General features: G+C 41.1%; 1 protein-coding gene across 1 annotated transcript in view; it reads left to right on the forward strand.

Moving 5' to 3' along the window:
- The window catches only part of Exoc2 (exocyst complex component 2), a 167,787-nt gene that overhangs the window by 53,247 nt on the left and 101,089 nt on the right, over positions 1–13,451 (forward strand). The window contains exon 7 of the mRNA XM_041632905.1: positions 7,933–8,013. Within this exon, the coding sequence (XP_041488839.1) occupies positions 7,933–8,013 (81 nt within the window). The remainder of the gene's footprint in view (positions 1–7,932; positions 8,014–13,451) is intronic.

Raw genomic sequence — 13,451 nt, forward strand, 5'->3', positions numbered from 1 at the left:
AATTTATCACATTTTCTTACCCATGCATCTGTTGGTGGACACCTATGCTAATTTGATAATTTGGCTGTTGTGAGTAGCACTGCAGTAAACACGGATTTACAGGCCATCTCTCTGGTATGCTGACTTAGAACCCTTTGGATGTATTCCCAGGAGTGTATAGCTGGATCGTATAATAGCTCTATTGAGGGATCTTCATAGTGACTGCACTGGTTTACATTCCCAGCAGTGTATAAGGGTTCTTTCTCCTACCAGACTTTTGCATCCTTACAAGCACTGTGTGTCTTTCTTAGTGATCACATTCCGATGCCTGAGGTGGAGTCTCAGTGCAGTTTCCCTTTGACTTTCTCCTCAGACTCAGGATTCTGATCATTCTGTCGCGTATCTGTTGGTCCTTGATACTTCATCTTTTGAGAGGTGCCCTCTCCTTTCCTTTTCGTTTATCAGAGTTACATGGGGTTTAATATTTTGTTTTTTAGTTTTTTATATATTCTAGATATTAATCCTCTGTCAGATGAAGTCAGCACATCCTATAGACTATTTCTTCACTTGGTTATTTTCTTTACTGTGCCAAGGATTGTAATTTCATGCAACCCTGTTTGTTAAATCTTCGTTTTATTTTCTGAACAATTTTAGTCATTTTCAGAAAGTTCTTGCCAATCATGTATTTTGAAGGGTTTTTCTCTGTTTTTGAACAGTTTTCACCATTTCAGGGCTTACAGTAAGGTCTTGATTTTTTTGCGTAAGGTGATTTTTTTTTTTTGGTGTGTGTGTGTTTGTTTAAAAACAGGTAAAAGATAAGGATGTTATAGATGACTAACTATTAATCTGTATTTATTATCCTAAATATCTTTCAAAAACTGAAACTTCACATAACTTTTTAAAATGAGCTGTATAGGTATAATATCTTAACCAAGAATAGAAACATATACAATATAACAACATAACCTTAAATTTGAATCAAATATACAAAAATCCATCCCAGTGTAAAATACTTGAGAGCAATGGTTGTTTAAGAGTAGGCTCAGCAATCTACCCATTTATCTCATCATTTTTATACTATATCCCCCTTTTCCTTCAGAAAGAGATCCTTGAATCTAACTCCTTCTTTAGCTTTTTTCCTGACCATGACTAATAACAACTTGTAAATAATTTCCCCAAATGACAGACACCTATAACCCATTGAATGACCAAAGCCACCCACCCCACCTCTTGGGAATGTGGTACTGTATTTTCTAGTCTGCATCCAGTTGTCTGGGGGCGCTGACATCTTTAGGAAACCCTGGGAAAATTGGGATAATGGTCAAGTTCCGGGAGAGGTAGCTGTATCATTTGTTACCTAGCCTCTCTGCAATCAAGCAGTCTAGGCAAGAGCAGTTTCTTGCTCAAATGGCTAGTCACATTGAAGGCAAATTGCATAATGGGTTTCTTTAATGCCCATGAACCTCTCTGAAGTATTGGTGCTGCCAGAAGCAGATATGTCTCACTGTCAAGAAAAATCTAAGTTCTTAAAACATTTTAAATGCTATATTCTTTAAGTCTTTGAAAGTTTTGAGGAATACCTGTTCATCTGAAATATATCTCTGTACACCTGGAAAACCTAAGTAACATGACTACAAGGTTTGACTATTATAAAAGACTCTCTATTAATCTCTATTTCTCAATTATACATAACATTTTAAAATGAGCTACACAAACACAATATCTTAAATAAGAGCAAAAATACATATACGCTGTATAACAAATTTACCTTAAATTTGTATCATTAGATCAACATCCATACCAATGTATTCATCTCTATATTATATCTCCCTTTAAATGAAAACAACATCTACAAAGAATCACCTTGTGGTGATGCACAGATTAATGGAGATGGGTTAAATTAAGATGTAAGCGATAGCAAATAAGAAACTAGAGCTAATAGGTCAAGCAGTGATTTTATCTTTTTACACTAATTCTTTTGTTTATACCTATTTTTGGCCTGCTTTTAAAATTTGTAGTATCTGCTTTTAGTTTTTGTCAATTTTGTTTTTAAAGTGTGTTTCTGACTTTACTGTCAACAAGTTGTAAGTTTTTTAGTTTATGCCAGTTTTACATAACTGTATAAAAATTAGAACAAGGAAAGACCTGGGAATATATCACCTATTAACTAATTTTCCTAGACACCTAGGTTCTGGGTTTTATCCTCATTATCACCCCCCCCCCCCACTCCCTTACACACACCCTGAAAAAGAAGGAAGAAAGAGAGGGGTTGGGGAAGAAGTCTTCTGTAGAATGCCTGATTTATTACCAATACGCAGATTAATGACATTCTTAAATCCACATTATTTGTAATAAACTGGCAGATAAATCTCTTTTTAGCTTAGTCAGGTTTTCTTTGTTTGTAGAATTTATGTAAATTTATTTTGACAGTTTGGTGTCTGTTTTCTTGATGCTAATATTAAAATTATAGCAATTACAAAGATAAGGATAGCTTGCAGGTGACCCTCTGGCTTGACCACTTGCTAGGATATCTCAGAGCTCATTCAAAGCTCTTGTAGCCCTGCTAATCACTGGGGAAAGTGCCGTCTAGTTAGCTGTGGGAGAGGGTTTTGTGTTGAATGGAGTTTGGGGAACTTCTGTGGGTGGAGCTTTCTGTTTTATCTCCAGAGGTCTGTGGGTTAGCACTAGCTGCTGATAACAGTGAATGATGGTAGATAGGACTGCCACCTGAGGAATCTACCTCCGCCACTGGGCTGAAAGATAATTAGCCCAGGAGGCTCTGATTCCAGTGTTGATGTTATTGAGAAAAAATCCTGTGTATTGGTTTTTCTTTTACTTTTTTGCTCTTTTACCTATTTTTTTTGGGGGGGGTGCCACCTACCTCCCAAATAAATCATATACAGAGGCTTAGTCTTTCTTATAAATGCCTTAGCTTGACTTGTTTCTAGTCTGCCTTTCTTACCTTATCCCAGCTACCTTGTGCCTCTGGGCTTTTTCCTTTTCTTACTTCTGCATATCTCACTTTCACTCTTCCTCTGTGGCTGGCTGGGTGGCTGGGCCACCCTGTGTCCTCTCTCTGCATTCCCTGGCTCCTTCTTTTCCAGATTTCTCCTTCTATTTATGTTCTCTGCCTACCAGCCCCACCTATCCTTTCTCCTGCCTCACTATTGACCTTTCAGCTCTTTATTATCAGGTGTTTTACACAGACAAAGAATCACAGCTTCACAGAGTTAAACAAATGCAGCATAAACAAAAGTCACACACCTAAAATAATTTTCCACAACTATCTCGAGCCAACATTTGCTAATTAGTTTGCCTCCACCAAAATGATTAAAAGATGTTTGTGTAGACTTGAATTAAAAAGTAGAAGGGCAGAAGTTTTGAGCGCGCCCTACAGGACATACTAAAGCATTTTGTTTCCATTTGCTTATTCCAGTGTTTGATAAACTTTGGGGGCTTCTAACTAATGTATTTAATTTTCAAAAACAGGTTTTAGATGTCATTAAGCATAGCTTTTCTGAAAATAGCCTTAAATAAAGATAGAATTTCCCTTCTACACCTGGTAGAAGGTGCTCAGCCTGTTCAGCAGTCTGTCTTTTAACATTTGAAATGGCTGTAAAAGGCAAGGATTGCTGGAGGCGAGCGTGGGGAGCGGGACTGAAGGTGGCTCTGTAGAACTGATGCTGCTGTCTGGTCTGCAGTGTTGGGTCTTTGTAGGGATAGATAAAGGGGCAGGAGGAACCCAATGCTCCCTGCTCTTGAAGATGTGCTACATCCACGTGGTTGCTGTTTTTCTTCACTGTGGGAATTGTTTGGGGGAGCCACCCCAAGTCTATTCTAAGCTGATCCCAACAAGATATGCAGTCTGAAATCTTTATTCTCTTTGACTTTTTTTTTCATTTATTAGGTTTATTGCCCCAATATATGGCCACCATTATTTTAGTCAGAACTCAACTAGCACTGTGTCTTTCGTCACCCTTCTTTACCGTAGCCTGCAAAAGCATTTTCAGCACCAGGCTTCTCTTTCCCTGGCTTCCACTTTGCCATTTCCTCCCTCTCGTTGGAAGTCTTGATGCTCTTAAGAGTCTCAGGCTGCTGCTGTTCAGCCAGTCCCTAGCCAGCCTCTAGCATGAGAGCTGTTTCTGCTGCATATCTTGGTGTGGGAGGCCCTTCTGAGCTCCTTGTTCCTCCACTGCTCTGTTCCATCACCATTTCCCTGAATGCCCTTGGAGCTCATGCATTTACAGTTACTTGGTTTTGGTGCCAAACCAAAACTTTATGAGTGTTTTGCTTCTTTTAGAACTATGGCAAAATTGAATGGATACCTATGACAGTACACAAAGAGACCAAAGCAGGACCAAGCAGCTCAGTACATTGCTTGCGTGTTGTAGCAACTCCAGGAAGCCTGAAGCAGAACTGGGCTTTTGACATTTCCTGTTGTTGGTGTGTTGATGCAGGCGACATGCTATTGTAGGACTCAGTTATCTAAGTGAGTTATTCTTACCTGCTGTCTTTTTGTGGCATCTGGGATTGTTTTATTATTTTTATTTGCAGTATAGTTAGGGAAAGAAAGGAACCACAGGTTACTTAGTCAATTTAAATGTAACTTATATGGTTTGACCACTGTGTAAGTTAGCTTTCTGTTACTGTAATGACATATTTCTGATAATTGGCTCTTAGTTTCAGGGTTTTGTTCTAAGTTGCCTGGGTTTGGGGGTGGGTGTTGCTTTGGTCCTCTAATGAGGCATCATATCACACTAGGAGTGTATGTCAGAGCTCACTGAAGAGAAAGCAAAAAGAGCCAGAGGCAGGGACCCAAAGCAACAGCATTCTCTTTAAGAGCATGCCCAAATGACCCACACTGCCTCCTAGTACCTCCATGTGCAAACAACCTTTCATATGCGGGTCCTTGAGGACATTAGCCTCTAAACTGTAGCACTAACAGAAGTTTTCCATGATAGTTAAAATGCCTATGTGTGCAAAAGGCATTTTAATGAATTTGAATTAACAGTATACCACAATTCACCCCTTCCTTTTTTTTTTTTTTTTTTAAAAAAAAATTAAGTATAACCTTCCGAGTCTGGGACCTTAACATGGCAAGGCTAAAGCCTAGTTATACAGGCCTGGAACTAACCGTGGCTATGCTTTTAAGGAGGTTGTAAGAAAAAAAAAAATTGATGATGATAATGACTACAGGATACAGGCTGTAACATCTTTGCTCTGTGGTTGCTTATGGAAATGGTTTGAGTTATCTGCTCTGGCTTTAATGTTCTGTCTCATACAAGGCCAGCAGCAAGCACAATGGCTAGACCATATTCATATCTCTTTACCTAGCAATGCATTCTTATTGATACTGACACAGACACACGCCCCATTCTTAGTGACTCATTTAACAGTGACATCTATGTAGGTGCGCGTTTGAGCATTTGGAATCTTTTGGTCAAAGTTGCAGTTCCATATTTTACTTAGTGTATGTTTTACTCAAGTTGAATGAAATGATGATACAGTCCCAGTGAAATAGTGGACATTGTCCTAAAACCTCAAGTTTTCTTTAACTGGTGCTTTTATAATACCTTTTTGTTTCTTAAATTTAAGCTTATGATGCTCAACTGCAGCACATATTTAAGTTTTTAATAGATTAGAAACAATAACAAACCTGTGATCATATACCCAGTTGCTTATTGAGTTATTCTATTTAAAGATGTTTTGAGAGAAAATAAAAGGCCAAATGAATCCGACACTGGGTTATTTGGTTTAATTTTCTAGAAAATAGGATTGCCTTTATCAGATCCCAGTGTCTCTTAGTCCCCTCGCTTGGCTGACAGTTTGACAGTGGCTCTGCTGGGGTAGCGATGGGCTGGAGGAAGCAGCCTTGTCAGCAGACAGGGCTGTAAACTGAGCTCAGGGAACCAGGTCACCCCATCTTGACCTGCTGATCGCTGATGGCTTATGTCAGCATCAGAAAATGTGGCTGCACAGTTTCCTTTAAGGTTAATTTTGACTTAAGAGAATAACATTCATGTGTAAAATGTACTTCCTTCCTGCTCAGGACAGGACACGCGTGGTCCGTCCCGCACAGTGAGATGCACATGTGAGTCCTGCTTTTGCAACCAAACTTCTCCAAACATTGTAGCAGCATTAAATGTGGTGTGGGCAGATCTGCTCCCTGGAGCAGTCTTTCTAGTTTAGCTTTTAATGCTTAGATGTAGGAACATTCTCTTCCATTTAACTTTACAAGTTGAATGTAAGTTTAAGCTCTGATGTGCAGGAATATTCTGGGTCACTTCTACCGTATAATTTAAGTTTGAGACCATAAAGAAATCACTTTTTCTTTATCCAAATCAGTGAAGACAATTAAAAATATGTACTGACTATTCCTCTCCCATGTGTTTGTTTTTCTTTTTATGGATGTGTTTATTTAATTCAATATAGGAGCAGTCTGTTTATTTTAGAATTTAAAACAGAACTGTGGTGGCATTACAGAAAAATGTAGTATTGAGGACAAAATTAGGATTAAAAACTAATTAGAAGAAGCAGAAAAATACCTGTTCTCTGGAGTTGAGAACATATCCATAAGCATTTGAACACTGAATTTAACTCTTGAGTTTTTTAAAAGACCAGTGGGTCAAATTGATTTATATAGGTCTCATAAAAGAAATAAACACATCCACATTTGCATGAAGCAGGCTTGTTTGATTGTTTGTATAGTATGAACCTGGCACCTGTGCCTAGGAAACAAGCAGAATCTGCAACAGACTCACCATTTGAATGTTAGTGAGTACCTAATATTTAAGAGTGATGTTTATTTCACTATGTTAATTCTGAAAGACCTCATAGTGAAACATCTTAGATTTGGGTTTTCACTTTAGCAAATTGTGTGGAAAAGTAGAAATCCAGGCTGGTTCTGCCACTGTTTGGAGGAGAAACTTCTTCATTATAAGTGAATACAGTTCCCTAAGGCACGGTAAATTTCCTGCTCTCATTTTACAGACATAAAAACAGACGCCTAGGTCGTGTGAGTTAGGCGTCTATTCTGTGTGGGCAGCCTGGGATGAGGTTTGAAGGCCTGTAACCAGGTTGCCTGAGTTCACGTCCAAGTTGGGCTTTGTTACCTTGCCAAACATGTTTAATTGTGTGGAGCCACAGTTTTGTCATCCTTCAAATAGAAATTCTGGGATGTGCATCCCTGTCAGTGGTGGCACGTGCACCTGAGGATTGCAGCATTTAATGCATAGTCCCAGTTCACCCAGAGTGTGCTCTGTTGTCTTCATTATGTCACGGCTGTAAGATCTGACATTAGAGTCTTACTTCTTACCTGATAACTGTTTGGAAGGTTCCCTTTTCACTAGGTAACAGCTCTAAACATGTTTTACTAAGTGGTTCATTCCCCAATATTTTTTATCAGAGTCAAGGAATGTAAACAGCCCACACACTATCTGTCCAGAGTTGGTGCATTGATATGTGTTGTGAAATGTTTTCTTGGAACTTCCAGGAAATTATTGTGAATATAAGAGAAGTAATATATATTCCCCATGTTATAGTCTGGGCCCCAAATTTAATTTTTTGAGCTTGGTAGAATCCAAATAACATTACTTCTATTTTACAAAGTAAAGCTGAGAAATAAGACTTTTTTCTGTGGCCACATTAAAAGGCCATGCTAAAGACCTGCAGTGCCTGAAGTCTCACTTTCTCTTTTCCTTTTTTTTTCACTGTGTCTTAAGATTAGGCGAGTGTGTTAGGTACTGCTTGAATAATGTTAAGCTGTGAGTGACGTTAATGCTGTTATCTGTGTTTTTTTTTCTATTCCAGAATATTGCCTATATATGTTCCTCTTGAATGGTGGAAATGATAGAATAATTTATAAAAATTGCTTCAAAATATTATTTTGGTGAACTATCTTTCTGTCCATTGAAGTGGCCAATATTTTAAGTAGGCTTGTTTGTTTTTTCCTAGCTATCCACCAAAAACTCGAAGCGGATGGAACTGAAAAAGTAGAAGGATCCATGACACAGAAACTGGAGAATGTCCTCAACAGTGAGTTTGCTCCGCTACCCAGACTAGCAGGGGCCTTTATAACACTCTGTAGTGCAGGTCTGAGGGGTTCCCAGGGCAATGTCCCGAGCTGTGCTTTAGCCTCGCTTCTAAACAAGGACTTAAGGAGCCTGCAGGGCCGTGGGAAGAGTGAAGGGAACCCATTTGCATTTTACCGTACTCTGAAGGTGTGTTCCTCAGGAACTGTCATTTGCTGACCTGGAACGGACGGGCACCGAGACAGCAGCCAGGGTTCCCACCGAGTGGACACCCGAGTCCCAGCTGTCGGATGTGCAGTGCCCGGTGCAGAGCCTCAGCCCCTGCCCAGCAGCTGCCCAGCACTGTCTGCTTATTTATGTTCTGCATTTCCCCACCAGGATACACTCTGGAACATTCTGTAAAAGTTATAGGCCCCACAGACCCCACGTTTGGTGTTTCCTCCATTTTCCCTTTTGTTCCTTTTCTGATCTTCCACACTACTTACCCTAGTAATTTAGAAAAATCTCATCAGATGAATTAATTTTTATTGTATGTAATGTGTTTTAAATGTAAGTTATATTTCACACATGTAGTCAATATGCAGTCTGAAGCAATGATGTCCATAAGAGTCTCCTTGAATATATGATTTCCTTATAAAGAAGGAATGAAAAAAAGTCAGGCAACCTCACATAGATGTTTAGAGATTTTTCCAACCAGGATTATGATAGGAAGTTAATTTTGTATTTATAGCTTGGTTTAGTTCCATGAGTAGAACATTCTGTCTTTATGTAACCATCTCTTCATAGCCCTAGTGATGTCAGTACGGAAGTATTTTGTGGAAAGAGTGCTAACTCTGGTGTAGGCTTTCCTTGGTGTTAGAATTGGAATACTTGGACATTTCATTCTAAGCCTGCATTTAAGAGGACTTAAAACCTTTCCCTTTGTTTATCACTCCTGTGGTTATTGCTTGCCTTGGGGCTTGCTGTGCTTTTGCTTCTGAGACCAAGTTACAAACCTTGTTAAAATGAATATATTCAGAATTTTACCCAAACAAATATTTCCCAAAGCCTTTTCAGTGTCAGTGCCGCTGGATCTGTTGAAGGTTTGGAAGGGTGCTTTCTCCCCACGGGTGTTATTTGCATCTCTGGAGTTGTCAACAAGCTATAGCATTTGTACAAAGGGATGAGATTACTTGGGTAATTTAAATGGTGATATAGCACCGGCACTGACATAGTTCCTACTGACTACTAAAATCACTTTGCTGTGTTTCGGCTTGTATATCTGTTGCCATGGTTACTCATAAGGCCTTTGTATACTGTGCTCTGCCTCTTTGGGTAGAAAAAAAATACTTGTAATTGTTAGGAATTTTCCTAAAGTGAGCTCTCTGCCGATGCAAAATTCTCAGTCAAGCCAAATCGCAACAAGCCAAATTAAAAAATATCCAGGTTTAATGGGATTCCTCGGGTGGAACCGGGAAGCTGCGAAGGTGACCACCGGGAGGAGAGGAAAGAGACCACGAGGAGACTTTCTGGGGGAGCAGACTTTCTGGGGGAGCAGACTTTCTGGGGGAGCAGTTTAAATAGACTGAGGGAGTGGTCAGGATTTTGGCAGACTGTCTTGACTGTCCTCCGGGGAGGTGTCAAGGTTTGGCGGGCATAGGGACAGGTTCTCCAAAGATGGAGGCCAGAGACCTGGGCTTACAGTCATTGTCTCAAATCCTGAGCTTTAGTCCTTGGTTCTATAAGCATTTGATGAGCACTCATTATTATAATCACAGGGCTATAAAAACAGAACCTGTGCTTTGTGTGTAACTGCTTGGAAAATATAGACTTGTAAGCCTGTTATTGAATCATGCTGTGTTAGTATCTGTAGCAATACATGTCTTACTGATGATAATCCAGGAGTATATCTAGAACTTACACAAAGAGCACCTAGCTGAAATGTAAGGAATCTGGGGGTGGAGTGTCTCAGTGTAACACTTGCCCAGCACAAGTTCATCCTCAGCATAGTGCTCATTTTCCCTAGCCTCAAAGTGGAAAATAGGAAAATCATCACGTGTGCCTTAAAAGGGAAGTAGGATGCAGCCAGATGGATAAGCAGAGACTAGCAGGTGGGCAGTGAGATAGGTGGATACAGTGAGAAGAAGCCTGGTCTGTCTCCTGCCTGGTCTCCAGCAGCCTGAAAGGGAGGCAGTGGCTCTAGAAAGGGAATAGGTTGCTGGCCGGTAAGTCAGGAGTGATTGATGCCTGCTGAGCCCAATGAAGTTCTCCTTAATGTAGAATTAGTCTTGAAGGTGGTAAGCCCCTAAAGGAGTTCAGTGAGGGAGCTATGTGATGGAGTGCTGAGGAGGGTAAACTAGGTAGTACCCCCGTAGATTCAGTAGGAGACCAGATAAAGGTCAACAGTCAGTGAACTTAGAAGATGAAATAGACTATCCAGGGCAGGTAAAGGTGTACTGGATCATTGGGTGTATATGTGCAAAATAATAAGAGGAAATGGTTTGTGAGACATTTACATTTCTAGCCTTAAACGAAGGAAAGGGAGCTGGTTAGGTAAGAAGAGAGTAGAGAAAAAGTTCTTTTCAGTTTATGTGTAACCTGAGACTGGGATTCTTGAGAGTTGATCACTGACTGTCTTCCTGACTATCACTCACTACCTCCTTGTATTAAATCGGGCAAATGGGCTTTGAATAGTTTTGCATTTTGGTTTTTTATTTATTTTATTTTGTTTTGTTTTGTTTTTCGAGATAGGGTTTCTCCATAGTTTTCTTTTGTGCTGTTTCTTTGGTGCTTGTCCTGGAACTCGCTCTGTAGACCAAGCTGTCCTCAAACTCACAGAGATCTGCCTGCCTCTGTCTCCCGAGTGCTGGGATTAAAGGCGTGCGCCACAACCACCTGGCATGAAGAGTTTTGGAGTAGAAAATGAATCAATACAGTCTTTCCTAGAACTGGACCCAGCATGCTATCAAACTGATCCACCAGACAAGATATATACACCAGTGCCACAGTGGCAGGACAGTTCTGGGGAGAGCCAACGTTTTTGGGGTTTTTAGGCTTGTCCCTGGTGTGAAACCCATGGCTGAGAAGGTCTTAAATCCTAGTGGGAAACCTTTTCTTGTTTTGTTAAATAGTTCTGTTGTCAAGCTGCCTTCTCAATAAGTGTGTGTGTGTGTGTGTGTGTGTGTGTGTGTGTGTGTGTGTGTTTATACATTTAGATTTGTGATGCGCCCAACATTGGTCAGCGAACCTTCTTTTTGTGATGGGCTGTGGTTAATACAGGGGTTCATTACTGGTCCAGGTGCTGATAACAAGTGAAGAATGTGAGAACTCAACTCTTAGTGGGTCGTCTGTATGGCTCCCCTCCACATTGCGGAAGAGAAAGTGAAAAGAATGGAAGAACCAGAGGGTGGGGGAGGGGACTGGGAAATGTTGTTAGGAGCTACAGTCACTATGGTCACCTGTACAGGACAGTGCAGTGTCTTTAGGAGCTACAGTCGCTGTGGTCACCTGCACAGGACAGTGTTGTTAGGAACTACAGTCACTGGTCACCTGTACAGGACAGTGTTGTTAGGAGCTCACAGTTGCTGTGGTCACCTGCACAGGACAGTGTTGTTAGGAGCTACAGTCCCCTGGGTTTACCTGCACAGGACAGTGTTATTAGGAGCTCACAGTCCCCTGGGTTTACCTGCACAGGACAGTGTCGTTACCTGCACAGCACTTGCACAAGATGAAAGCCATCAAGACTCCAGCAAGGACTGGGGAGGGGCTCATGAGGTTCCACCCTTAATTGAGGTGATGTTGACGCAGCTGATGGCTGCTGTAGGAGAGAGTCATTTTCTGTGACGGTGTGGCCATTGAGGTTTTCATGCTTCAGTGGAGAGCCCCACATTTGTGTATATGGATAGCACTAATTATACTCAGTGAGGTTAATAAAAAATGCACAAAGTTGATAGGTCTAGAAAATCTGAAGTTAGGAGGAATATGTGTTAGGAGGGGCTGGGTGAGTTATAGGGGGTAAAGGTGGGGGTATATGATCACATTGTATACATATATGAAATTCTCAGAGAACAAATTTAAAATGTTTAAAAAGTGTTGGGCAGATGATGTGATTTGCTTGCGCTGTGAAGTGAGAAGAAGCCTTGTCTGTCTTGGAGTGGTGTGAGCATGTGCACAGTGGTGTGTGTGTGCGGCCTTTATAGGAACATGCCCTGGGAAGCAAGCATACGAGCTGTCATTGTATGTCTAGTGAAAATGTTGTAAAGATTTCTCTTAAGTTCACAGACACATCCCGAGATACACAGCTGGAGTTAGCAGTGTAGAGATGGTACTTGAAGCAATGAGACAGAGTAATTTAATCCAAGTAGTATGTATAAAATGAAATAACCAGGCCTGCTTAGAACAATAAGAATCAAGTCTGTGAGAAAGAAACTGAGTTCTACTAATTGATTGGCTGCTAAGTATTTATTAAGTTGCATTCAGAAAAGAAAAAAGATGAATAGGCCAAATTTTAACCTTTCCTAAGCTTGTATTGAAACCAATTGGTTCATGAGAGTTACCAGCTTCAGCTGTCTGATTCCTGGTGACATCTTCTGTGTGTGCACAAACGTGTGCGTGCGAGTGTGCAAGCGCATGATGTGGATCTGTAGGGCCCCAGGCTGTGGCGTTCTGTCTGAGAAAGCAGTGTCCATTGTCTTAGGCATTCTGCTCTAGCACTCAGAGAGAGCAGCTAGCTAGTCATCCTGGCGCCGGTTGAAACAGAGGCACTCGAAGTAGGTTTGGTCTTTGGGGGGCCCTGCCTTCGCCAATGTCAGTGTGCATTTTTGAGGTATTTTAATTCTCTGGCTGCTTTCACATTTGCTTTCCTACTCTCACATAGCTTGTCTTTCCCTGGGAACAAACTGTGTGATGGTTGGGAACTCCTGTGTTGTTCTAGCCCCTGTATTCCCATGAGGCACAACACAGCACACACACACATACACACACACACACACACACAGAGCAATCACTTCTGTGATCTCACATCTCAAGTTGTCAGTACAAAGAAAGGGACTAGTGTGGTCACTTTGAAATAGGAGACAGCATAATGTCTACTTTAAATAAACATGCCTGAAATTATAAACCATAGTCAGAATGACAAAACTAGATTTTCTGGTGGCCATAAGAGACAGGTATGGCTGTAATGGATCAGTGTGTAGTGTGACAGCAACTGCTTCTCTTGCTGCGCTGGGGCACATTTTACTGTTCTGTGAGTCCAGCCGCTTGTGGGGGCCGCTATGGTGGGCACGATAGCTTTGCCATTATGTTTTCCCTGGGGCTCATGTGTAACTGTGAGGCAGTTACTCATTGTCCCATCAACTGCATCAAACTGGGATGGCCATTCCCAGTTAAGGAGCAGGGGTGTTTGAGACCCAGTACCAGTGTGTTGGCGCCTGCGGGCAAAGGCATGGCATCCAACCCAGATCC

This window comes from Microtus oregoni, unplaced genomic scaffold (genome assembly GCF_018167655.1).
Source record: "Microtus oregoni isolate MIOR12 unplaced genomic scaffold, Mior012 000042F_ref0000377, whole genome shotgun sequence".
NCBI classification, from domain to species: domain Eukaryota; kingdom Metazoa; phylum Chordata; class Mammalia; order Rodentia; family Cricetidae; genus Microtus; species Microtus oregoni.